Source organism: Mastigoproctus giganteus, chromosome 13 (genome assembly GCF_048544385.1).
Source record: "Mastigoproctus giganteus isolate SK-2022 chromosome 13, ASM4854438v1, whole genome shotgun sequence".
In the NCBI taxonomy this organism is placed as follows: Eukaryota; Metazoa; Arthropoda; class Arachnida; order Uropygi; family Thelyphonidae; genus Mastigoproctus; species Mastigoproctus giganteus.
Window position 1 is genome coordinate 170,321,810 of NC_143587.1, and position 27,133 is coordinate 170,348,942.

The following is a 27,133-nucleotide window of genomic DNA, read 5'->3' on the forward strand; positions in this document are numbered from 1 at the left end:
CGCTCACCAAAGAGCAGAAGTCAGAGAGCATATGTGTGATATGTTTATTTTGGTTCCTCAACGAGTAAACTTTATCCTTCAGATCGTCAATTTGGGACCTTAACTGATGAATTAGAAGGACCAAGAAGTCTAAGCTGTCTGGCTGTAGAGAAGGGGTCGACACTATAGCTTCGGCGTTATTTCTTGCAGATTGAAATCTTGCAAATCTTCACGTTGAAAAGTACCTGTTGTGACTAGCGTCTGGTTTGAGGTGGACACATTAACGACCGAGGCACAATTTTGATCATTGGTTTCCGGTGGAGACTTGGACTGATTAGCGCTCCATGCATCGTGGTTGGCAATCCCGTCAGGTGGCGTTCCGTTGACCACTGCTTCGTCGCATGCGATGGTCATAAGTTCAGGCAAACCAGCATTTGAATGTTGAATGTGATCAGTTAACATCTAGTCAATAGGACTAGTTTCAGTCTGGGATAGAGGAAGTTCAGATATTTCAGCGTCTTCTCTAAGGCATTTGTCACATGCGAACCTTCTCCGACATAGTTTAGAAAGATGTGCGATGTCTGTTTTAACTGAGTGGGCACAAAAGTTTAATTTGCATACATGACATCGAATGGTTGGTTCCTTCCCATCGCGCCAGGCTAGGCAGACGAATTGTTGCAAGTTATTCTGTTTCTGTGACATGCCTGATTTCGGGTCTTTAAATCGCTTGGAAGTAGCGAACAATGTTTAGTTTTATTAGTTAGTTTTTAATTCCGAGTAGTTTGTTTGCTCTGGCACTATTAAGCTTGCAGCTTTTATATTCACGTTGCCAAAGAGATTACTAAGAAAACATAAATGGTTGCGACAGGTGTGCTAAGCACAAAAGAAAGAAGAGAGGGAGGATTTCCCTAGGGAACTCAGTCGTGGCGATGCTTTGTGACCTGGTCAAGGTTGACTCATTGTTCACTTAAGCCTTTAGGGTAGTGGGGAGTTTGCTAAATTCTTGAGGGCTAAAGCGCTGTGCAATACATCGTAATGAAGAACTTCAAACGTGAGCAGGAATAATTAAAAAATCAGAAATACCTGTTTATCATATCACGAAGTTGATACCACATCAAACTTGAGCAGAGGAAGAGGAATTCATTGGTAGGCGAATCATTTCATAACGTAAAGTATAACTAATCTAAAACTGAATTAATATCAGGAGCGTAAACGAACACCATATGCCACAACTCGCGCACGCGCTACAGGTTAAATAAATTTAAGGAGGAACTGGACAAACATTGAGGGAATGGTGTGTGAATTTTTTTTTTTTTTTTGGCTGATGCTGCATAAGCTTATACACTTGCTTTCTTGCATCACATGCCACTACTACAACATGCATTATGTATTTCATAACATTTCCATATGCATTTCATTACATCACCGTATGTAACAGAGAGAGATGTAGAGACGTTCTGGTAACGGCTCTCCCTTTTCAGTAATTGGTACGTTGGTGAAAACACGATGTCTAAAGTGCACGTGTAAATATGACGTATTGTACCATGTGACTTAGGAGGAAACTGCACTGTGGGCTCGCATCATCATTTTACAATATCGGCATTTTAGGAGATCGTTAATACTTCCAAGCTATTAAGTTTATTAACATAAAAACTGTCCACTCGTTTCGCTGGCTTCGTTTTTTTTTACTGGAGAGCAGTTTTATCTCGAAAAATAGGTAAGAAAAATTTCCATATCTGATCCTGTAACACAAATCATTTTTTGAAAGTCGTCAGGAAGAAATTTATTTTATATTTTAGGGTCAAAGGAATCAAACTGAAGCTTTCAAAAGTTAATTTTTCTAGAAAAGCTAGATGATCTTATGCTTCATCTCATTTATAAGTCGTCGTGTTTTTTCCGAAATTTGGTTTTGATTTTCAAGATTTCGAAAAAAATCAGCACGATAATAGAACCAAGTCTAATCGTTTAAACTGATTATCTCAAATGCAACAATTGATTTTCAAACTCTTAAAGAAATAAAATTAGCTTTACGGTCATGTATACATTATTTCTGAAAATTTCCCTGAAAATTATATTTTAAATTTATAACTCATTATTCTTTCATAAAATTTATTCACTGGCAATCTGGGAGCCACCAATGAAGATAAAATCCTCATTGGTGGCTTCCAGATAAACTCTGAATAAACCAGTGAATATACCTGAAAAAATAAAATAAAATAAAAATAAACTTCGGTGCAAGTGAATGATGTTGATGGCATCTTAAGTGAGGAAGTAAGCTGGATGCTACGTTCTCATTGGGGCGTGACCGCCAGGATTAATTATAAAGATTTGTTTTTAATTTTAATTAAAAATAAATTTAAAAAAAAATGATAAAAGAGATTCAGGAATTTTAAGATCACACTGTTTTTCTAAACATATGGTTGCATTAACATTCAAGAGCTGCACAAGTCACGATCCTTAAGTAACAGTAATCGGGAAAAAAAATAAATAACATTTTTTTTCGCTCCCTGTAAAAATTCAGAGTGATTCTTGTAGTGTAGCTTTGACTTTACTGAATTCAAATGCGCAACCATATTGCTGTAATACCCACCAATTTTAAGGGAATTAAAACCGAAACTAAGTTTCTAGTTGAAAAGATTTCATATAGTTTAAGAAAATGTTACATACATTACTAAATGTTGAACAGTGGATATTTTAACCGTATTCTATTTAACAAAATGTTTAACTGATTAAAAAAACAATTGTCTTTTCTTATTGTCCAGTTAAGCTTCTGTTTGATTTTGCAATTGGTCGCTCGATGAAACCACGCTCCTGCAGCATAGGTAGCGATAGGTAAGAAAACAGCTTTATAGTATAACTGTAAGGTACGTTTAGAGAGACCCCAGTCGCTTCTGGAGATTCTGATAATTGAGGCAGAGAATTTTATGATTTTGGCATATAAATGTTGCAAGTATGGTAAGAAGGATAAAGTGTAAAGTGTAAAGTGTGTTTAGCGTCAAACGGCACCAGGGGTTTCCCCCATCTCCGCGTTGCTTTCATTGTGAGTGAACCAGTTCGCTGGGAAATGCCAGAGATTTAAAAGTGTATGGATATTGTATATGTGTAATGTCATGTACCGTTGTTCATCTGGTCGTTTAGCCGCTGGACCCCTACTGAGGCCCAACGTTGCCCCACTTTCGCCCCGTGGAGGCAGACCAGGAAACACCAGTAGACTAAGATTTACTCTGGCAGGTCCTGCCGCTTAATTTCCTGAGATTTCGGCGGCTAGGACCTAAAAAAAAAAAAAAAAAAAAAAAAAAAAAAATTGGAAAAGAAAGTTAAAAAATAAACTAAAATATATATATATATATATATATTTTTTTATTTTTTTTTTTTTGGTAAATTCTATTGGGAATAACGCTAAATTTTTGAAACGCCGAGTGTATGGGCGAAAAACGTAATTTGGAGATGATTAAATCAATTCCGATGTGTAGGGCATTCGCTTGCGTATGTGCAGGTAGAGTGGGTGGGGAGACTGAAGTCTGGGGGGAAAAGACAGAAGTATGGAGTCGAGAGGAGGCAACTCCAAGTCACAGTGGGGCATACCCATGCCCCACCAGAAGGGAAAGTGGGAATGGCGAGAAGGGGATGAGACAGTAAGACCGTCTCCCCCCCACCCACTGGGGATATGGGTATTAAAGATGAAGGAGACTAGGGTGCCCTCTTCAAGTCGCCAAATGGCGTTTGGCAGCTGTGCTGCGTTAAGTCTCTTTTCTTCAATATTGAGTCGATTTCAGTCCAGTCGCTCATGGGGTAAGCTCTGTCCTTGTGTTTTTCACTCACTTGTCTCAAGGTTTTTCTCTGTAGTAACTCTGTTGGATAGTATTTTATGGTCTTGTACAGTTTAACTTGTGGTGATCTTTCTTCAGACACGATTTATGGTAATTAGCAGTTTTCTCCTCTCGAAGAGGTCCTGCGCGTATTGAGAAAGTGCTCTGTATTCCTCTTCTGTGTCAATGAAGTGGGATTCCAGTCCTTTCGGAAGATAGTGTATCTTTGTGATCAGGATGCCTCTGAGATCTTCATATTCTGGGCAGTCGTAGACCAAGTGGTTCCAGTTCTCGATCTCCCCACATGTGCAGTTGGGGTCCTCAACAAGGCAGAACCCAAGCAGCTTCTCCTTAAAGGGACCATGACCAGTAAGGAGCGAAGTCAAATGCTTCCCCGGAAAGTACCAGGCTGGTTGCTTGGGATATATTTTGCTGAGGTTGGGAAGGAATTTTCTTGTGATTTCTCCTTTTGTTGTATCGGTCCATCTTTGTTGCCACTCCCGAAGTAGGTAAGCCTGTAATCGGACTTTTTCTGTTTTTGTACTACTCGCTGGGTCAATTATGAAATCCTGGAAGGTGGCAGCAACCCCCCTGGCATGCAGGAAGAGTAAGCCAGCTTTTACAGTCTCCAAATCGAGGGGGAGCGCTCCAGCAAGCACCTGCAACGCTGGTGTGCTTACTGTTCTGCATGCTCGTGTGGTTGTTAGTAAAATGGTCCTTTGTATCGTATCCACAGTTCTCCTATTGACTGCAAGCGTCGTTTTGCTGTACCACACTGCAGCAGCATAAGTTATCGCAGGGATGAAGGTTGCCTTATAGTAGTAGTAGTAGTAGTAGTAGTAGTAGTAGTAGTGGCACTTGATGCAAGAAAGCAAATGTAGGAGCTTATGCAGCATCAGCCAAAAAAAAAAAAAAAAAAAAAAAAAATCACACCATACCCTCCAAATGCCTGTCCAGTTCCTCCTTAAATTTATTTAACCTATCAACTTCCACAACGACAGATGGAAGTTTGTTCCAGCAATTAACCACCCGCTGGCTAAATGCAAATTTCCGCACATCTATTCTACATCTATCCTTTCTTAATTTGAACTTATGTCCCCGTAGGTTCGTATTCTGAACAAGTGGGAGGATCCCATCAGAATTCAGCGTGCTCAACCCATTCAAGGCCTTATAGACCTCAATCAGATCACCGCGCAGGTGCCTAGTCTCCAGCCACTGCAATTTGCAGAACTTAAGCCTCTCTTGGTAAGAGGATCCCTTCATTCCCCTCACCAACCGTGTTGCTCTTCTCTGTACACGCTCAAGCAAATCTACATCCTTCCTAAAATGAGGCCTCCAGACCTGTACGCAGTACTCAAGGCGTGGCCTGACCATTGCCTTATACAGAGGGACAATCACCTCCTTTTCCCTGCTAGCAAAATTCCTATATATCATTGACAAAACCCCATGACCTGCCCTAGCAGCCTGTCTACATTGCTCAGAAAACTTCATATCTGACTGCACAATTATTCCCAGGTCTTTTTCATTTTCTACCACCTTAAGTGTAGTACCACACAGTTGGTACGTTTCTCTCGGGTTACTTCTACCCATATGCAGTACTTTGCATTTGTCAAGGTTAAACTTCAGTTGCCACTTCTTAGCCCATCTGCCCAAATTATCTAGATCCTGTTGCAGTAGCACACTGCCATTACTGTCATTAACAACCCTGCCAACCTTCGTGTCATCTGCAAACTTCGACATTAAGCCTGATATACCTTCATCAATATCATTGATAAATATACAAAACAACAGTGGACCCAACACCGAACCCTGTGGGACTCCACTAATAACATTAGTCCACGAAGAGCAGCACCCATTGATTACCACCCTCTGTCTTCTCCCACTTAACCATCCTTTTATCCATTGTAGCAACTTACCCTTAATACCATTCTGCTCCAATTTGTACAGTAGTCTTCCATGCGCAACAGTATCAAAAGCTTTCCTGAAATCCAAATATATGATATCAAAATTATTTTTTGCATCCAGTTCCTTTGTGACCACATCATAATAACCAATCAAATTTGTCAGACAAGACTTTCCCTTAACAAACCCATGCTGTGTCTGAATTATTGCTGCAGTCTTGTCTAGATGATCCTGCAATGCATCTTTAACCAGTGACTCCATTATTTTACCCGGAACAGAAGTTAAACTAACTGGTCTGTAATTACTCGTGTCACCCTTCGAACCTCCTTTGTGAATTGGGGATACATTTGCACATCTCCAGTCCGTGGGAACCTCCCCTGAATCCAAGGATGCTCTCATAATTATGGCTAAGGGTTTGCTTAGTTGCTTTGCCGCCTCCTTTAATATAACTGGATAGATCCCATCCACCCCAGGTGCCTTTCTTATGTTTAACTTCAACAATTTCTCCTCCACTTTGCTCTCAGTTATTACAAAATCATTAAGCACACTGCTACAATTTGATAACCTTCTTCCATTTTCAAACTGTAATAATTCCTCACGTGTGAATGTAGATGCAAAATACTCATTCAGTTTGTTTGCTATCTGAGCAGGATCATCAACAGTCGAACCATCGATGTCAAGTGGACCAATCAGATTCATCCCCTTCCTTTTAGAGTTTATATAAGTAAAGAAATCCTTGCTGTTTTTCTTAGCATCTTTTGCCAAAGATTTCTCGTAATCCGCCTTTGCCTGCCGAACCTCCTTTGTGACCTGATTACAGACTAGCTTATATCTGCTACAGGATTCTGCGTCGCCTGATAATTTATATGCATCCCATGCATTTTTCTTCTCTGTCACGAGTCTCATTAGTTCATTTGATAACCATTTAGGCCTAAACCTTGAACAATATTTCTTCATCGGTATGAAAAGTCTAGTAGCTTCCACGATTAATTCCTTGAATGCTTCCCACTTAGAATTTACTGTTTGTAACATCGTCAGTTGATCCCACTGTACAGAATTTAAAAACTGTCTGAGACCACTGTACTCCCCTTTACGGAAGCAAAAACCCTTTCCTTTACCCCTGACGGTAGTTACCTCTTTGAGTAAATCCCACTTCAGCACACTGTGATCACTGCCACCTAGTGGTTCCTTTATCTGCAAATTCTTAATACACGAATGATCACTGCTGATAACCAGATCAAGAGTATTACTTTCTCTGGTTGCCTCTCGAACATGCTGCTGCAGAAAACAATCATCCAATAAATCCACAAAAGTCTGACTAGTATGTGAGTGACCAACCCACAAGTTCCAGTCAATATCTGGGAAGTTAAAATCCCCCATTATAAGACATTCTGATTTACTGGCCCACTCTATTTCTCTGTACAATTGTTCATTGTACTCATTCGAGTCATTATAATACAACATTAGTGCTGTTTTTTTTAATCCCCAGTCTTTTCTCGTAACCCTCGCCACCAGTGCCGAGTAACGTCTTATCTTCGTCCTTATATATTGTAGGTGAGGTTGAAAGGATAAGTTTTTGTCTAGGATAACTCCTAGATATTTCATTTGGTTGGCAAGTTTAATGGTCACACCTTCTATTTTAATTTGGGGTGGACGCCGTATTTGCAGGGTTCCTTTTAGTAGAATAGATGTGGTTTTCGTTGGTGAAATTTTTAACTGGTTTCTTGTAGCCCAATTTTGTATTTTCTGCAGAGCTTGGTTTGCAGTAGTTTCCAGTTGGGCTCTTGAGTCAGCCTCAATGGTAAGAATAAGGTCGTCTGCAAAGGCCTGGGCTCCGATCAGCCCCAGGTCCAGGTTCAGGAGCTCGTCGAGAACCATATTCCAAAGGAGTGGCCCCAAGACAGACCCCTGCGGGCAGCCCCTGTATACAGATCTTGTGACTTTTTGGTAGTTGGCATTTATTTCTACTTTCCTGCAAGATAGGTAGTCCTCCATTACCTTGTATAGGTTGATAGGGACTGCAGCCACCCTTAGTCTGGCTAGGACGCTCGGCCACCATAGTGAGTCGAACGCCCCAGCAAAATCAATTGAAATGACTAGTAGGTATTTTTTTCTGCATTCCTGTGCCTTCCGAAGCAGGTTTCCAAGTGCATCCACTGTGGAGGAACCCGGCTTAAATCCGAATTGATTCCTAGCCGCCAGGTTTGTCCTCTCATAGTGGTTTTTGATTCGCTTGTGCAGCAGTCTCTCATATAGTTTGCTGACCACTGAGAGCAGTGCAATAGGTCTATATGACTCTGGGCAGTCAGGTTTTTTGTTAGGATTTTTAAGTAACAACTTGGTGTTTGCTGTTTTCCATGCTGTGGGGAATTTGCCTGTTTCCAGGCACCTGTTGTAGAGAGTAAGTAGTAAGTGCGGTGCAAATTCTGCAGTTTTCTTCAAGATCTCTGGTTCGATCATGTCCAGTCCTGGGCATTTGCGATTTCTGATCTTGGTGGCAGCCTCACTGAGCTCTTCCAGGGTGAAGGGGGGTTCAATTGTCGAGGTGTTATAGATTGCGTTGTCCTTACAAATTTCGTGTTGTTCTTGCATGGTTAATATTGCTGGTTCCTTGAAGATTTTGTCCAGTATGTTGCCCATTGACTGCTCCCAAGTGGTCGTTAGGTTTCCCTCCGGTGTCCTGGTAGTACTAATGACCTCACCCCTGGGAAGCTTATTGGTTATCACCTTGTAGACTATGCCCCAGGGGTCGGTGTTTCCAGAAGTAGACACTAGGCGCTCCCAAGAACCCTTCTTACTTTTTTTTATGGTGTCTGTGTAACGGTTCCTAGCTTCTCTGTAATGTTGTCTCAGGACCACCACCTCATCTTCGGGCCAGGTTCTGCGAGCTCTCTGGAAGTCTTTTCTTGTTTTTTGCATTTGTCGTCGTAGTAATGCAATTTCTGGTGTCCACCAGGGTACTGTGCCAGGTTTTGGGTTTTTTTTTTTTATCACTCGATCACTGATGTTTAGTAATAATTTTGTAGTTTCCCTCTGAAGGTCATCCGGGTCGCTCCGGGGGTTTATGTTTTCCAGATTGTGTCTAATTGCCGTGGTGAGCAACTCTCTATACAGTGTCCGGTCTGCATTTGCGACTGCATATCTCATTTGTGGTTGGTTTGTTTGAGTTATTCTTGTTAGTTGTCTTTCAACTGAAAAGGTTATTGCCCGGTGGTCTGAGGTGGTCCATGCTTCCTCCACCCTCCAATTAGTCACATGCCCGGCCATACTCCTGGTGGCCAGGGAGACATCAATTGTGGCCTCCCAGAGGGTGCTCGAAAATGTTGGCAGATGGTGGGGTCGATTTAGTACAGTTAGATAGGATCCTGCAAGGTAGTCTTCTAAGAGTTGGCCATTTCGAGTTCCTCACCTGTCTGGAGTGAGGCTGTGCCATGCCGGGGAGCAACAGTTGACATCAGCTCCAATGATGACTCTTTGATTTGGTAGGGTGTCCTGTAGGCATCGGAGGTAGTCGATTGCAAAGCCTATATCTTGTCCCGGTCTGCAGTAGAGTGCCACGACATATAGAGATCCTAATGCTGTGCCAAGTTGTGCACAAGCAGCCCATGGAGTACACAGCTGTGTGATTTTAGTTGGGCTGATGTTGGTGTTTCTTACCAGAACGGCAGCCCATGGGGTGTCGTCATCCGTGTGGATCACTTTATAATTGTGTGGGTACCCTGCGACCCGCTTTAGATGTGTATACGGTTCCTGGACTATAATGACATCCAAGTTTTCGTCTTCGGCTTTGGTCCGTAACTGGTCAGCCACTGATCTGGCCCGTTGTGCGTTAATTTGGATTATTTTCAGCATATTTGTGTTATAATTCTTAATTCTCGTTCCCATAGTTGATCCTGCTTTGGTATAAGGTCTTGGTTCGTTGGTATGTAGGGCATTTCGGGTCCCTAAGTGAGTGCTTGTGGTCTAATTTCATAGTCTTGCAGTTAACGCAGGTGGGTTCCTTATCTTTGTGGGGGCAGGCGTTAAAATCGTGGCCCTTTTCAGAACAGTGGCCACATGTTGGGGTGGTTTGCGCACATGTGTGTGTCGTGTGGCCAAACGTACAGCAACGGTAGCATTTCGGTATGATTACTCGTTCGTGATAGCGGTTGCTTCCCCATTCAATGAAAACCCTTGTTTGGTCTTTCAGGACCTTCCAGGCCTCCGGGGTAAGCTCAACTACCCAATTTTTATTTATTCCGTTTCTCGCTTGTATGAAGTATTTCGGTATTACTGTTTCTTGTGGGTCCTTTCCCGGGATTTTGCTCTGTAAGTTCCTGTGGTACAGCTCAGACGCTAGTTGGTTAGGTGTGACATCCTTGCCCACGTCATAAATTATTATCGCCGGACCTTTTCTTTTTGGTGGCTCAGCTGTTAGGCCCAGGGCAGCAATCTTGGGGTTTTCAATTATCTCTTGCATCTCTCGCTTTGACTCGGTTTCGATCACGAGTCCTACGCTCCTTAGTTTGCGTATTCCTCTTATTCTTGTTTGCTGGAAGTCGTCCTTCATAGTGCTTATTAGTTTGTTTTTGATTTCGTCACTTGTACCAATTTCCTCGGTGTTTTTGGGTCTTAATATTACAAGGTTAGGCGTTGGGAGTAGCGTTTTTTTCTCTGGTTGTTCCTTAACTGGTATATTTATTACAGTTGGTGGGTTCCTCAGCGCATTTGCGTAGGTAGGGGCGCGCTGTTGCATTTGTGTGCCCCTACATTCCAGGTAGGCCTCTAATTTGGCCGCGTTTTTTTCTGCCTCGCTGTTGACCTTGTGGAGGACTGTTTCTAGTTTAGTCCAGATTCCCACAATCTCGCCTCTGAGGGCTGCAGTGATTCTGTTCGTTGACTCTTTTAGTTTGTTTTCGAGCTCTACCCGAAGGGCCAGTACCTGGTCTAGCACAGAACCTTCCGGCAGCCTGGGGTCAATGTTTGGGGATTCAGGCTGTTTGCTTGCTTCTTCGTTGTTTTCTGTTCGTACATCCTCTTTATCTTGTTGTTCTTTATGTTCGCCTTGAGATCTTGTCTCCCTTCCCAACTTCGGGGTGGCGTATTTCTTGTACTTCTTTTTGGGCGTTGGCTGTGGCAATGCAACGTTGCAGTCTCCACTTTGCTCTATTATTTGCAATTCGTCGTTTTGATCTTGTTTGTGATGTCCTCTTGTTAGTTTTTCTTCGTCCATAGTTTGTTCTGTGATTTTCTGATTTGAATTACTCATTTTGTCCCAGTTGGTATCTGACTTCGGATCCTCGAGGCTGTTGCGGATTAACGAGTTCAGGACCTCTCCGTCCGGAAGAGCCTTTGCGATGATAGCAAATGATGCCAACCGTGAGTCCGTGGCGAAATTTGTTGCCTGACAACGTTCAGTTCAAGTTTTTAACTTCCCCCGTTACAATTTGGTGGGGGGGAACGCCCGAGAGTGAAACTAGTCTTTGAGAGATCAAACTAATTTCTGTTGGGGTATGACGGAGGTTATAATGGTGAACACAGTTTTTACACTAATGGTGTAGTTACGATGATTTGATCCGTCCATGAGAGTCTATGGCAGATGGGGGGTGGAAACACTAGAATCATTGTTCCTTGCATTTAAGTCCACAATAAAGTTTCAATTTTGGGGCAGAAGCACTATTCACTGTTACTCTGATTGGGACACCTCCCCAGTCAAGTGCAAATACTCTGTATAGTGCCTTAGATGGACATTCGCAATTAGTGAAATGCGGCAGTCAAGGTCACAACAGAAGGAATACAGAGATGTGTTTACTCACTAAGTCCTGCGCCGGAGGGGAATGCTACACATTCTTGTCACACAAGGGGGTATACATTCCATTGTCACACGAGCCTCCCAAGTCAAGTGCAGGGTATTTGCGTGGCAACCAGTGTAATTGGTGCCGCTCTATAGCCCTGCTGTCAGCCGCATGGTGACCAGTACGGTCTGGCAACAAAGGATACAGATAGAAAACGCAAATAACCTGCAAAGTTCCCAGTAAATGAGCAAAAGTTTCTCACCCTGAGATCCACTGTAGTAATTCTTCTAATTAGTACACTTTTCATTAACTAACAGGCACTGTAAACACATATTCAGAGACAAAACCCAGGAGCGCGGAAAACGTGCGTCCACACTGGACGACGGCCAAACTAATCTCCCCTGGTAAGAAGGATAAGGTGTAAGGTAAGGTGTAAGGTATATTGATGTCATGCGGCACCAGGGGTTTCCCCCATCTCCGCGTTGCTTTCATTGTGGGTGTACCAGTTTGCTGGGAATGCCAGAGATTTAAAAGTGTGTGGGTATTGTACATGTGTAATGTCGTGTACCGTTGTTCATCTGGTCATTTAGCCGCTGGGCCCCTGCTGGAGCCCAACGTTGCCCCACCTTCGCCCCGTGGAGGCAGACCAGGGACCCAGTAGACTTAGTTACTCTGGCAGGTCCTGCCGCTTAGTTTCCTGAGATTTCGGCGGCTAGGACCTTGAAAAAAAAAAAAAAAAAAAATCATAATATGTATGTATATGCACATGTATATACTCATTTCACTTGTCTGCATACACCATATGTTGTATGCCTATATACACCGCTGGGGGGTTTGATGTTACATAGATGGATAGGCCGAGACTGGGCGAAGATTATTTTGAGTGTTGTTAAATTTAGTGTGTGGGGCGTTCGCATTGTATATAGATAGAGTAGGAGGGGAGGCAGAAGACTGGGGGGTAAAGATAGAAATATGGGAGCGATAGAGAAGATGCCCCCAGTTGGTCAGTGAGGCATGCCCATGCCTCACCAGAGAGGAAGGGGGGGGGGTTCGGCGAGGGGAGACAAGGAGTCTCCGCCCCGCCGTGGTAGGGTTGGAAAGGAATCGAGTCAGGTGCTCGATTCTGGTCCCCAACGAGTCTTGATGGCAGTGAAGCTGCATGGTTCAGGTCCATGTGGCCCTTTCGCAGATTCAGGGTTCAGTCAGTCGCGGAGTTGTAGGCCATGTCCTTTTATTCTCATTGGAGGTATGGAATTTGTTGTGGGAATAGTAGCTTGTCCCATTTAGTTTCCAGTTGTGTTGTTATTTGCTTGTTGGGCTAGTGTGGCTCGGCGTCTGTTAAACAGTTTCTGTGCAAATACAGTGAATGCCATGTATGGTCCTTTATCGTCCAGAATGAATTGCTCCTGATCCTTGGGTGAATGTTGTAGCCTTGTCACCAGCTGGCAGCGGATGTCGTCGTATTGGTGGCAGTCATACATTAGGTGCGACCAAGTTTCTGGAGCGCCACAAGTGCAATTTGGATTTTCAATTATTCCCAGAGACGATAGTTTGGCGTTTAAGGCACCATGTCCTGTGAGTAGGTACGTCACAAACAGACCAGGTGCGTACCAGGTTGGTAATTTAGGTTGGAATCTATGTATATTTGGAAAGAATTTATTTGTTATCCGACCTTTAATGGAGACATCCCATCGTGCCTGCCACGCCTGCAGCAAGTGGGTCTGGAGTCTTCTTTTTTCCACAATGCGGTTGTTTCCTGGATCTCCGTTGAAGTCAAGGTGTGTACAAGCATTGCCTTTAGCGAGCTCATGGAGGATGCCTCTTCTCACCACCTCTAGGTCTAAGGGGAGGGTTCCTGCGATGACTTGCAGAGCGTGTGTGCTCACTGTGCTGCAGGCGCGAGTAACAGTGAGTAGCATGATTCTATGTATGGAATCAAGTATTCTTAGGTTTGCAGCTGTGCTGGCCTTTTTGTACCAGGCACCAGCTGCGTATGTTGCGATTGGTAAGAAGGCTGCTTTATAATAAAATATCATCGTTCTCTGTTTCAATCCCCAGTCTCTTCGGGCAATTCTGTTTATTAAGGCAGTGCAGTTTCTTATTTTTCTTCTTACGTAGTTTAGGTGCGGTTTGAAGGATAAGCGGGTATCCAAGATGACGCCCAAGTATTTGAGCTCTGTGCTGAGCCTGATTGTTCTAGTGCCAATTTTAATTTGGGGTGGTCTGTGGATGTTCAGTGTTCCTTTTAAGAGTATGGAGTTGGTCTTCGTCGGTGAGATTTGTAGTAAATGGTGTGTGGCCCAGTCTTGGAGAATTTGCACAGCGCGGTTTGCCAGTATTTCCAGTTTTGCCCTGGAATTAGCTTCTATTGTTAAGATGAGGTCGTCCGCGAAGGCTTGTGAGCGGACTCCTTCCAGATCCTTGTTTAGAAACTGGTCCATCAGGAGGTTCCACATTGTTGGTCCAAGTACTGACCCCTGTGGGCACCCTCTATATATTTTTCTTTCTATTTCTTTGTAGGGAGCTTTTATCTTGATTGCTCTGTCGGTGAGATAGCTTTTAAGCACATTGAAGAGGTTGCCAGGAACCCCTGCCTCCCGGAGCCGACCCAGGACGCTCGGCCACCATAGGGTGTCGAACGCCCCGGCAAAATCAATTGAGATAGCTAGCACGTATTTTTTCTCAGATTCTTGTGCTTGGGCAATTAGGCTTTGGAGTGCATCTACTGTGGATCGACCTGGTTTGAATCCGTACTGGTTTGGTGAGGATAGGTTTGCCTGTTGGTAGTGGTGATTTATTCTGGATAACAGTAGCCGTTCAAAAAGTTTACTTAGTACTGTGAGTAGTGTGATCGGTCTGTAGGAAGATGGCTGTTCTGGTGGTTTGTTTGGATTCTTAATTATTAGTTTAACATTGGCCATTTTCCAATCATGCGGGTATGCTCCCACTGTGAGGCATAGGTTAAAGAGTTGGAGCAAGAGTTCCGGTTCTATTTCTACGACTTTTTTGATTATTTCTGGCTCCAGGAGGTCTGGACCTGGGCATTTTTTCGCTGCTATACGTGAAGCCGCCAGAATGAGCTCATCCGTAGTGAATCGCGGTTCTGCATTATCTGTTCTGTACTTATCATTTTCCCTACAGGTCTGGATCTGCTCCTCCGTTTGTGGGTCTTTGTGGGGATGAAAGGTGACATCTAGTATATTGTTTATTGATGCCTCCCAGGAACAGGTTTCTTCTCCTTGGGGCGTGACAGTGGTTGTAAGCACTTCACCTCTGGGGAGCTTTTTTGTGACAACCTTGTACACAACACCCCAGGGGTCAGTGTTTCCTGAGTTTGCTACTAGTCTCTCCCAGGTTTCCTTTTTATTTTTTCTTATGAGGGCGGTATAAGCATTTCGTGCTTCTCTATACAGATTTCTGAGCGCGTCCACCTCCTGCTCAGGCCAAGTTCTTCTTGCCTTTTGGAAGTTTGTCCTTTTGGTCTGGACGTCCTTGCGAAGCTGTTGAAGTTCTTGGTTCCACCAGGTACAGCACCAGGTAAGAAGGATAGCCGGTGATCAATAACGACCCCAAGAACCCTGGTCTGTGTCACCAGGGCGAGCCGTATTCCGTCTATCTTGACCTGAGGGGGCCGCCGAAGATCCAGTTTAGTTTTAAAAATCATCATATTTGTCTTGTGAGGATTGATGTGCAGTTTGTTAGTCTTAGCCCAGTTGGTAAGGTTAGTTAGTACTAGGTTAGCAGTATCTTCCAGAGCAAGTCGTGAGTGTCCGGAAACAACAATGGTAAGGTCATCAGCAAATGCAATGACCTTGGTGCGTTCAAATGATCTGCTCAGCCAATCTTGTAAAGCTACATTCCAGATCAGGGGACCTAGGACAGATCCTTGCGGGCAGCCCCTAAAGACTGGTCTGGTGACATGCCGATGCTTTGTTTTCACCATAACTGACCTTTCAGAAAAGTAGTTTCTATTTAGCCAGTAGAGTTGTGAGGAGCAGTTGGTTGATCGGAGACGCTCCAGTGCACTCTCCCACCAAACGTTGTCAAATGCACCCTCAAAGTCAACACATACAGCAAGCTCATACTTTGACTTAGATGTTTCTAGATGAAGAATCAGGTCGAAGAGGGCATCTTCGCAGGAGTGGCCAGGCGTGAAACCGTATTGTGCTGGGGAAATAAGATCTTGTGATTGGAATAAGTTAACAATCCTCAGGGCCATGAGGCGTTCCAGGATTTTGCCTAGGTTGGCCAAAAGAGCAATTGGCCTAAGGGATCTTGGCTCCATTGGTGGCTTGTTTGGTTTAGGTATAAGGCGGAGAAGTGCTTCCTTCCAGTATTTCGGAAATTTTGACTCCAGGAGGCATTCTTTTAAACAGGAGTAGCAGTAGGCTGGGTTTTAATTTATAAAATCTTTGTATAAACATATACTCAATCAAGTCGGGACCCGGACATTTTTTTGGATTAATTTTCGTCATAGCTGTTTCAAGTTCTTGTGGGGTAAAATGGTTAGTACTGTTGGATGCTATATAGTTAGCATTGTTTCTTCTGATTGTCATATGTTCTGGCCTATCTGCTGATATGTCATCTGGGGGGAAAAGCTTATCTAGTATCTCGTTGACTGTGTCTTCCCAGTTGGTGGTTTCCCTCATAGCAGTGGTAACCGATCCATAGATTTCTGGGACAAAGGTTTTGTCCCTCGTGATTTTGTACAGGAGGCCCCATGGATTAGTATTGCCTGAGTCTCTGACAAATCCAGTCCAGGTTTCTCTTTTGCGAGCAGCAATAGCCTTGGTGTATTCATTCTTCTTTGTCAAGTAGGCAGTGTGAAGACGTTCAACATCAGGGGGAGGCCAGTCTCTATGGCGTTGATATTCCCTCCTGGCACTGTGGGTGTCTTTCCTGAGTTTGTTTAGTTCAGCTGTCCACCAGGCACAGGGTCTTAGCATGATAGTTTTTTTCCTAGCAGACTTGTATGCTGCTTTTGATAAAGAATTCTGAATCTTACGTCCTAGGTCAACTGCTGAGATGTGCTCCAGGCCCTGGATGTTTGAATCAGGGAAGTCATTCTGGATGGTGTCATCAAAAGCGGTCCAGTGAACTGTTTTCGTGGAGAACCTAACAAAGTCCGGGGTCCGGTTCATGAATGTTGAGTTTTTCAAGTTCATGCAGAGGTTGAATAGGATCACCCTATGGTCACTGAGTGTCCAGTCTGGAATGACAGTCCATTCGCTGATTGCTGTCCTGAGATCCTTGGTCGAGACTGTAATGTCAATGTTGGACTGACCTGATGGGCTGCAGAAGGTTGTTAGCTGGCTGGGCTGATTGTGTACAGTAAGATTCCTAGACAGGATCAAGTTTTCCAGGAGAAGTCCTCGAGGGTCCGAAGCCGGGGAGTGCCGGAGTGGGGATTTTGCATTAACATCTGACGTGATGACGACAGCTTTAGAGCCAAGAAGGTCCAATGCGTGCTCAATATAGTGGAGTGACTCTTCAATATCCATAAATGGTGGGCAGTATAGAGATATTAGATAGAATGAGTGTGAGTAGAATGTTATCTGAATACAGGTTGCAAATCTATGGAGCCCATACTTTATCGTGAACTCCGACCTTACATCCAAAATAGAGTTCATATGCTTTTCTCACAAGTTGTGACAGTGGCCGCCGCCGCCGCTGCTATTTTAATACCATTTCGCCGCAAATGTAGAAAAAGCTATCCGGTTTATTTTGGCAAGAACGCGATATATTTCATGTTGACTTATGCGCACATTAGAACACAATTAAAAAATTATAGATTTTTATTTCTATTTTACAGTTCACGATTTACGATGATTCACAAACATGAATTCACAAAAGCACTTGTTCACTTTGTTCACCACTGGCTCTCTGAAGCACATACACTTTTTGAAATACGAAAATGCTTGTTTGGTACCCACTCGTATATATACCGGTAGATAAGTTTATAGAAGGTTCACAGTGTTTTTAGAGAACTCCGTCGAAAGTTCTAGAACCAGCCAGAAACGTCCCGAGTTTTCTTCTGCACCTAACAATGTTCTAGACCGTTCCGGAACATTCTGGCATGTTGTAGAAAGCTCCAAAATGCTCTAGAAATATCCCGAACGTTCTAGGAAAAAATCATAAATAAATATATAAAATAGATGTAAAGGTGATTAAACCAACTACAGGTCTTGGTTTTCGCTCATTAACCTATAGTATTTGAAAACGGAGAGTTTTGAGAACGTTTTAAGCGCATATGCGAGTTTTTGAACATATGTACTACGAGAAACTTTTTGAAATTATTTCAGAGCGGAAAGAAGCTTATATAATCAAATGAATGCACTTTTATAATTATAAACTGTTGTGAATTTTTGAGTATTAATAAAAAAAATACACTTTTACAAAGTGACGAACTGTTATGTATTGATATAAAATTAATAATGTGCATTTCAACGTACTGGTGAAAAATATCAAACATTAATATAACTCCAAGCAGAATTCAAAAATTTAATACTTTTTTTTTGTTTTTTTCTTCAAATATGAAGTCTGAATCGTGACTATTTATATAATTGGAATACTCATACCACTTCTCTCTCTCTCTCTCTGAAACAAAATTTCTGAGTATGCTACTGCACATAATAATAGCAAATATGTTTGCCATTGTTACGCATCAAACATGTTCTGATTGAATAATCTTCGCTTTGTAATATTGCTATGAAGTGTTTTAGAGATATAAATTTTCTCTGCTAGATTAATAACCTAATTTTCCTATCGTGGTATTGTTTCAGATAAACATGAAGAAGAGAATTTGTGTGATGTTGATAATCCTCTGCATTACTAGCATTAAAGTGATAGTGGGAAGCGGTAAGTGATTTTCAATTCGTATGATGTCAATCACAATATTTAAAATATTCACAGTATTTACTAAAAATGAAAGTTTAAATACATTCTTTTTTTCTGTTAATCTGTTTACACCAAAAACATTATAGACTATAAAAAAATCCCAATAAAATGCTTAGATGTTACTTTAACTGCAAGCTATGCTACTACAAATCATAATACAGTACTACTAACCTTCCAGAAAAAAAGGCTTCTTTCTTCTGATGACGGATACTGAATAAGGCAGAAGTCTGGTTTATTTTCTTCTTCTGTTTGGAGTAACATCTAACCATTTTATTTCTTTATGAATCCTATGCATTTTATTATAACTTCAAGCCAAAGTGAGTCTCTTTGTACAGAACACTTCGCCAGATAACTATTCATGATTTGCTTCCAGTAATGCTTATTAAATAAGATAGGATTTATTTACTTTTCAGAAATGATGGAACAAAATAAAAGCAAATAACTTCCTGTTGAAGGATCTGTACGTGACTTCTTCCACCCGTTTTGATCTCACTCTCGGAGAATGAAGCGATTCGTGTACAGTGTGTCTAAACGGTAATTTATTAGTATACAGGCTGGATGACATTTAGCCCGACCGATAGCTGCGAAAACATAAGCACAACTGAGAACCAATTGATTGCAGAATAAGGCTAAATTAGCTAACATATTCTGCAATCAATTGGTTCTCAGTTGTACTTGTGCTTATGTTTTCGCAGCTATCGGTCGGGCTAAATGTCATCCAGCCTGTATACTAATAAATTACCATTTAGACATACCCCCTTAATTGACGGCTTGCCTAGTACTTATTTGGCTTGCTTTGTAATTATTTGGCTGGCTTAGTTCTTTTAATGTTATTATCCGTCATTATGGACTCTTTTTGGTCTTATACAGGCAGATGACAACAGAAACTGATAGCTCAGCCTAACTAGGGTTGGATATTTTGTAGGGGTTTAGCCCTCGAAAAAGTCCCTTGCAAAATACCTTTTCCCACGTAAGGCTTATTATATTAATTAACCTATTATATATGTTTTTTCATTTTTACCGGGAGTACGGTTGGCTGGGGACTGCCTCGATTTTCAAACTATGGAGGGTTCTTGCACTATAACTTATCTAATTATGGTATATATATATATATATATAGCCGATAATTAATATAAAAATAAAACATAAGCCAGTAGTAAGGCAAAAACTGTAGAGCGAAAGTTAACATAAAATAAAAATAAATCAACGGGGAGGGGGAAGTGAAGGTTACAAGACAGAAACCGTAGCCGAAAGTCCCCAAAATAATTTAGAACTTTAAATCCAATTTATAATAATAGTAATTCCAATTTATATTTAAAATAAATGCCAATTATATAATAATTTAGATTTAAAATAAATGCCAATTATATAATAATTTAGCGGTACATGTTACTACGCTTATGTTACTACAGATTCAAATTGACATATCTTTTCCGAACACCTCGCATTTTGGAAGGTGAACGAGCATCTCTGAAATCCTCGTGTATATGTGAATTGGTGGAATAAATGTAATCCAGTAATTTCTCATTTGTATAATTACAGGCGAATGCCCACCGTTTCTCGGCCAAGACTGTGTAATAGGCGCGCCCAGGTATTGCGAAACAGATGAGAATTGCCCTGCAAAAGGGCGATGTTGCGAAGGAGCTTGCGGGGGATCTTTCTGCTATTTGGGCAAGTACATCTGAACACTAACCTTTTAAACATAGCGAATTATGTATTTGTATTTTAGTTTTAATTTTAATTTTTTTTTATTTAAATTAATTTAAAATGTTATTTTATTTAATATATATTGATTTCGCATTATGGATAGGAATTATAACAAGACCCTTACATTGTTTAATTTTAGATACCAAATGAGTATGGCAAATAATGTTTAACATTTACAGAAAGTCATATTCATTAATACAGCGAAGAAATCATGGAACGTTAAAAAATTATAATTTTGCATTTATTATTTATTTTCCTATTTGTTTGTATGGTTGTCATCACAGGCATGCAAAATTCTCCTGCTCTCGTTTTCATTTTCCCACTGCTTGTGTCAGGCCAAACAGACTCAACGTTACACTGGCCATCTATTTCAACTGGGTGCACTGTCTCTTATTTCTATGTGCCTTTAACCAAGATCATAACTCCGCACCCCCCACCCTCCTTTGCTGTCTTGTCCTTTCTATACAGGTTGCAATCACCATATTTCAAATTCTACATCCTTTATATCTGAGTGTCACCATATCCTTGGTAACTCTACAATGTCCACGTTTTATACATTCAGTTTGTGTGGCTGTTATCCTTTTAGTAACCCTAAAACAAACGTATATTTGAACTTCCCACGAGGCCCCACCCTCAACAGGCTCCACTTTTTTGTTTTCCTGGTTTCTGAATGTACTGTGGAATTGATCCATGGCAAAGCTCGCTCCAGGTAACAAAATGGTTATAATAATCTCACTCACATGCGGAGCAGCTCTGGGTTCGAATTCCATTAATGGCGAGAGGAGTTTTTAATGGGATTTTTTCACAGCGAGCGTTGGTTGGCCTCAGAGTTTTTTGTCCCGCAAAGTGGAGTTTTTTTGCCGAAAAACTCAAATAAATTAGCCAAAGAACATATACAATTTATAAACAAGTGTGGAGGAGGTAATTTTCAGGTGTCCCTAATATAACGGAGTCTTTTTGTTTATCCTAATTCTCAAGGCAAATCCGTGTTCGTTGGCCACAACGCCACGGTAGTGTAAGCGTGATTCGGTATATTACTTTGTGTTAGTGCTTCTCAATATTTCGTTAATTCCTGAAGTTTTAGTATTTTTTATACAACTAATCTCATGCTAAGGAATCAGCTTCAACACTTGTAATTTAGGAAGGTTTTGGAATTTCATATATTTCTTTATGAAGGTATTAACTTGTAAAAATTACTCTTAAATGATTCTTTTCTGTGTTTCTTGCGGCTGTCTCTCAACCCGCGCATAGCATTCCTGTGATCTTGGTTCTCTCTGACCACGGCACTGCCGTCGTTTCTATTTTGTGCAATGCTGCGGACATTTCAAGACGCCTCCGTAGCCACGTGGGCAACAGCAGCAGCAGTGCGTAGCACACGCTTTTTGATTATACCGGGGTTCGAGCCCGTGACCACCAAATATGGAGGATGCGGAAAGGTCAGGAAATGACCACCGCATATTCCCGGAGCAATATGGCCTTAGTTGCTAATGCTCCTAAAAACCAAATAACGACAATGACGGCGGATATTTCAAATGTTTCATGTTTGTTTGTTTTGTATGTTTCGTTTGTTTTGAACTTTTTGATCAAACAGTTTGCATAAACATTGCAATATGAAAGTGTAAAAGATTATTTAATTTGTTGCAAAGCAGCTGTGGAACTGTACTGTCAATGAAACACTATAAAAATAAGTCATCACAAGCGATATTAAGATACAAATGTAGCTAATGTAAGGTGCCTTCAATCTACCTGCGAAACTACGGAAGGACTAAAGTGACAATTCAGCAAAGAACTCTGATTCTTCTCAAGACAGTGATGACAATTTCTCATACTTTCTCTGGATGTTGCCTGGAATTGGAAGTTCCACACAAGACACAGAATTTACAAAGGACCTTGCTTACCTCTTCACTGAATTTAAAGAAGTCAGGAAACATAAAAATGAAGAGGGACAATGGCAATTTCACTTTAACTATGCTCTTCAAGAAAAGTTATCTAACATACTTCCTAATCAACGTATTTTTCTAAGTAGATATTTAATTTATTTGAAAAGTGTTGTTAGAATGATATTGATGATTTTAATAATTACAAAGCCCATAATCTAGAACTAATCAAATAGTTACTATCATTAGTTGAGTTAATTTCAGAACAGTTCCTGAATTTAAATAAGCTTAAATATTCCTGCAATTGTCTAAATAATGATAACAGCACAAATGCTTCATCAGACAGTATAACTGCTAATGCAAGTACTCCAACTGATTTAAAAATTAAAAGACAACCAGATTCATCTGCACAATCGCAATTTGCGGGCAGTAAACACGAAGCAACCAACCCAACAACAACAAGCACATTCATCCTTAGCAAGCTTAAACTTCAACTCGACACAAGCAGTCCTTGCATGGCAATGAAATTTGAACTTCTCGCCCATTAATTACCAAAAAGAAACTTCCTACCCAGTAGGTAAAAACAAGACATCGCACTAAATCAGCTAAGTTTGTCATAATTTATCGACAGAAACAACTCGACCACTTAGTTCTCTCAATGATTCGAAATCTGAAAACTTAGCACAGAAGATCAGTGTTCTAACGATGATGGCTTTCTGCAAATCGCAATGCCAGTTAATGAAATTCCTCGAAATAATGATTATGTTAAAAATCTTCCCTACATAATCATATATGGACGAATAATTGATCTTGTCAATCTTTGATAACCTGATCAGCAATGAATTATCACATTCAACACTTGAAATTGCCCAATAAAATCGTGTTCTGAAAACAAATGTTCTTCTTCCCCTCTGAAGTGTAAAGAAAATACATCACTTAAATCTGTCTCTCAAAAAATAACATATTGTATAAATGCAAGGTGTACAACAAGTGCTTGCTGAAAATATTAAGAAATAATTTTCCGAAGGATTCGGCATTATTGTTCACGAAAATACGAACCAAAATTCCAACTTACAGCTCATTCTCTCTTATCTGCACTCAGAATTTAAAACAAAACATATCGTAATAAATCACACTAAACTGGCCACCTTGTAAACTAATAAACAACTTTGATGACTCGGAGACGTGCTGCTATTCAAGCAAATAAAAAACAGCAATTAGCTGATTCAACGTTAACCGTGAACTATAAAAGCCGATGTTGCTGTTGGCAGAGTATAATGGCTTTACTGTTAGTTTTAAGCCACGTTTCTATAAGAAACAATATATCATGCTCCTCCGTCAGTAGCATGTTATTTAATGACTCAATATTACACTCGGAATTAATTTTAAAGTACGAAAAAGTAAGAAAGGCTTGTAATAGTAGAGACGGTATTAATTCCATGGAATAAGAACTTGCGTATCTTCAATTATGGACTCTGCATAACATCGAGGGTGTTTCTTTAAAAATTTAACATAAAAATGTATTCTGGTATTTATATAAGTTTAGTTGCCTCCACAGAAATGTAACGCATAAACTTGAAATGGCCATTGGCAATTTAACACTTACTCTGTATTCCTCGGATCGGATAATAATTTTAGGACTTTTTAAACTTCCCCCATATTACTTTGGTTTCCAATTTACAAGATCATCGAACAAAAACGCTTATAAATCTGATGAACATTTTATCTCAACTTATCCAACAAGAAAAACTAACATTCTCCATCTAATTTTCTCAAATATCGAAAATTGTCGTAAACATAAACGACAGCCTATTTCCTTCGGATTCATAAATCAGTTACATTTCGCTACATGTGGAAAAACAACATTTGTTAATTAATTCCGATCAAAAGAATTTCCTAAAGTTAACTGGAAGTTTAATTTCGTGAAAAGTCGTGAAGATCTTAATCTTCGTTTACTGAATTGTGTGAAGTATGGCATAACTTTAGTCGAATAATTTTTCCTTCGTATTACTGCAGATGGATGCCCAATAAACTGCACAGAAATCTCTGTCCCCACGGAAATCATACAGTCATGTACTCCAGGTGAAGAATGTTCTCCGGGATGGCGATGTTGCACTGGATGTCGCGGTCGCACTTTCTGCTTTTTATACGGCAAGTATATCTGTATAACTTTAAATATACCTAATTAATGTGTTTTACGATGTTTTAATGTTAATGTCTTGTAGATTGTTTTAATGTTAATTATGCCACGAATGAAAGTGTCCCGAAAAATCCCTGTTGTTTTTCTCCTTCCCTGCCGGGAAGGAGAAAAAACTAAAAACAACAGCAGAGAAAGAGTTATAACTCATCTACCATGGAACGCTGCTGGAGACAACTTTAAATTAAAACTCAGAATTATACTAAAAGATTTGTGGCATCTTTTGTGGCATAAAGATTTGTGGCATAACTACTACACAAACATGCATCCAACAAAAAATTATATCCTCAAAGCTTTTCAAAAAATAGTTTGATTTCCTAATTTTTTGAAAATTTTTGATATCTACATTAAAACTACTAGAGATACATAAGCGATACATTAGTTTATTAGAAAGATAATTTCTATAGTAAGGCCGCCGTAGCCTAGTGGTCAGGCGCTCGAGTGCATAAGTACACGTGCCTTGAGTGACCGGAGTTCAAGCCCGTGACTACTGAATACGGTGCTGTTTCTTGTATTCTATCTTGTGAACTCCTCTCACCGTTTCGTCGTCCCGGAGTATAAACAGAAAATGTATTTATTATTATTATAGAAGATATTTTATAAAGTACGCAAGGAACGTTTTGAATTCTCTTAGAAAATTAGCCCTTTGGAAAGTGTATTTCAATTGGTGGAAATTAATTCATTCACCGGTTGATTTCCTGTTTACCGGATAAAATGTTCAAACGGGTGTCCTTCCTGAGATCATTACTACTGAAAAATCGATTAAAACGTCCAAACTGATGTTTAACATAACCGAAAAGCTGCCCTCTCGGTAAGTATGAGAATTGCAATATCAGTGAGCAATTATCAAAAAAATTGTATATATTAAGTGCATTAGCATCATTAATACACAGCCATTTCTGAATTAACAGAATATTTATTAGGCGGCATCGTTTTAAGTTACATCTCATATTGTGAATACCTTCTCAACGAGTTGCCATGATATTGCACTACTTCGAATAAGTAACGCTTCACCTGAGGAGAAGACTAATGTTACTTATTCTCAGATAGGTACCACCCACCCAGACGGCTATTTTGTTTATGTGTGGGATAATAACTCTACTATCCACTTGTCCCTATTAGACTTAGAAAAGCAAAAAGGTAGAGGGAAAGTAATAGTAGGAGTGGAAGAGGAAAAGAAACGGTGTAGAAGGATGAAAGGGACAGTAACTACTTCAACTCACACCACTCAAAAACTCTTCGAATAAGCAACGCTTCCCTAGTGGAGAAGGCTGTTGTTACCTATTCTTGGAAACTCCGGACATCATCAGGCTCCCCGTGGTGCCGTTTCACGGCTATTTGGCCCTTCTTCGGTGGGTGGGTGGGTACACAAGTGATACAATGATAGCAAAACAGTTATGAAATATAACTCCACAATGAGAGATGTCTGGTGTATGATGTATTTAGACTAATATGCGTTTGCGGCTAAAGCCTCGAGCTGCGAGCAAGTTTAGACTATGTATATATATTAAGTGCAATAGCATCGTTAATGCACAGCCATTTCTGAATTAGCAGAATAAATTTGTATTCTGTTAATTCAGAAATGGCTGTGTATTAATGATGCTATTGCACTTAATATATATACATAGTCTAAACTTGCTCTCAGCTTGAGGCTTTAGTCCTAAACGCATATTAGTAAAAAAAAAAAAAAAAAAAAAACTTTTATTGGACAGGTTGCATCAGTTTTATATTGAACAGTTTCCAACGAATTGTTCCGTTAACTTCGGTTAGTAATTCAAATATGTTCAGTAGAGGTATGTTGTAGTTTCAGTATAAAAGTTCAGTTGTTGTTGTTTGGTTTTAAGGAACATTAGCAACTAAGGCCATATTGCTCCGGGGATAAGCGGTGGTCATTCCTTGACCTTTCCGCATCCTCCTTATTTGGTGGTCACAGACTTGAACCCCGGTCTAATCAAGAAGCGTGTGCAACGCACTGCTGCTCTTGCTCACTGGGCTACGGAGGCGCCATGAAAGTTCAGTAGTTGTAATATGTTTGAAATTTTCAATAAAATTCCATTTATGTTTTATACTAATTAAGATATATTACTTCATAAACTGGAATTAACTATATTATTGCAAGATATGAGTGTAACTAAAACTTTTTCGTTATTTAGATCCTACTTGTGCTGATTTCTGTGCTATGGTTGATTGTAATCCATGGACAACAAAACCATCCTGCCAATCTGAACGAGACTGCAAACCAAACGGACACTGCTGCAGTTGTTGTGGTGGTTCATGTGCTTATCCTGAAAGTGGAAAAATTCACTAATCCTCATTTCCAGCTATAATAACTCCGAATAAATTTCTTTCTCCAAATTTAAGAAAAATATTATTTTTATGTCATCCATTAATGTTAAAAACAACCGAATATAGTTCTGATGTACCCTCATCACGATGTACACCCCTTTAGCTGATGATTCTATACAGGGGTAAATGAAATAAATACATAAGATAATTAAAATACAGTTAAATCTGTTAGCAGTGGAAAATCTGAAAATTTTGTAAATAAAGTACACTCACCAGTGTTCCTGTTTGCTCCTGTATGTTGATGGCATCTTTGAAATGATTTAAATGTATTACAAGAAAACTCGTGTGAATAAGCGGTTTTCAGAATATTTGGAAGCAAAAAAGGTCTATCTTTACCTTTCCCTGCCAACTCGTTCTTCTAGGTCCGCGCATACATCAATCATTTGTTGGATGCGGAGTATTGACTGTACTACCAGAGAATGCAGGACTATTCATCGCGTCATTCTGGAACGCTCTGTAAACACATTGTGACGGATCAAACATAATTGTTATATCTGTATTTCGGCGTATCCAAGCTGTCCAACTGTTCAGGATGAGCAAGGAATAATCAACGAGCATAAAATGCGATCACTGTTCATACCATAACTGGAATTTTCATTGCTGTTTTTTACTGTGCTGTCGTTTCATGATGATCCTTGTCTATTC

At 40.5% G+C, this 27,133-nt stretch overlaps 1 protein-coding gene across 1 annotated transcript; it reads left to right on the forward strand.

Annotated features, from left to right (window-relative positions):
- Nucleotides 1-1,595: 1,595 nt before the first annotated feature.
- On the forward strand, nt 1,596-26,481 carry Pif2 (PFTAIRE-interacting factor 2). The gene is made up of 5 exons (XM_090387770.1): nt 1,596-1,696; nt 18,247-18,322; nt 19,904-20,032; nt 23,962-24,096; nt 26,296-26,481. Exons 2-5 carry the CDS (start codon nt 18,253-18,255, stop codon nt 26,448-26,450), a joined length of 489 nt encoding a protein of 162 aa, XP_090243896.1. The 5' UTR covers nt 1,596-1,696; nt 18,247-18,252; the 3' UTR covers nt 26,451-26,481.
- Nucleotides 26,482-27,133: the final 652 nt, after the last annotated feature.

Coding starts and splice junctions, on each gene's coding strand:
- Pif2 (XM_090387770.1), top strand. CDS start 18,253: ATGAAGAAGAGAATTTGTGTGATGTTGATAATCCTCTGCATTACTAGC. Junction 20,033..23,961: donor GGGATCTTTCTGCTATTTGG/GCAAGTACATCT, acceptor GTATTACTGCAG/ATGGATGCCCAATAAACTGC. Junction 24,097..26,295: donor CACTTTCTGCTTTTTATACG/GCAAGTATATCT, acceptor TTCGTTATTTAG/ATCCTACTTGTGCTGATTTC.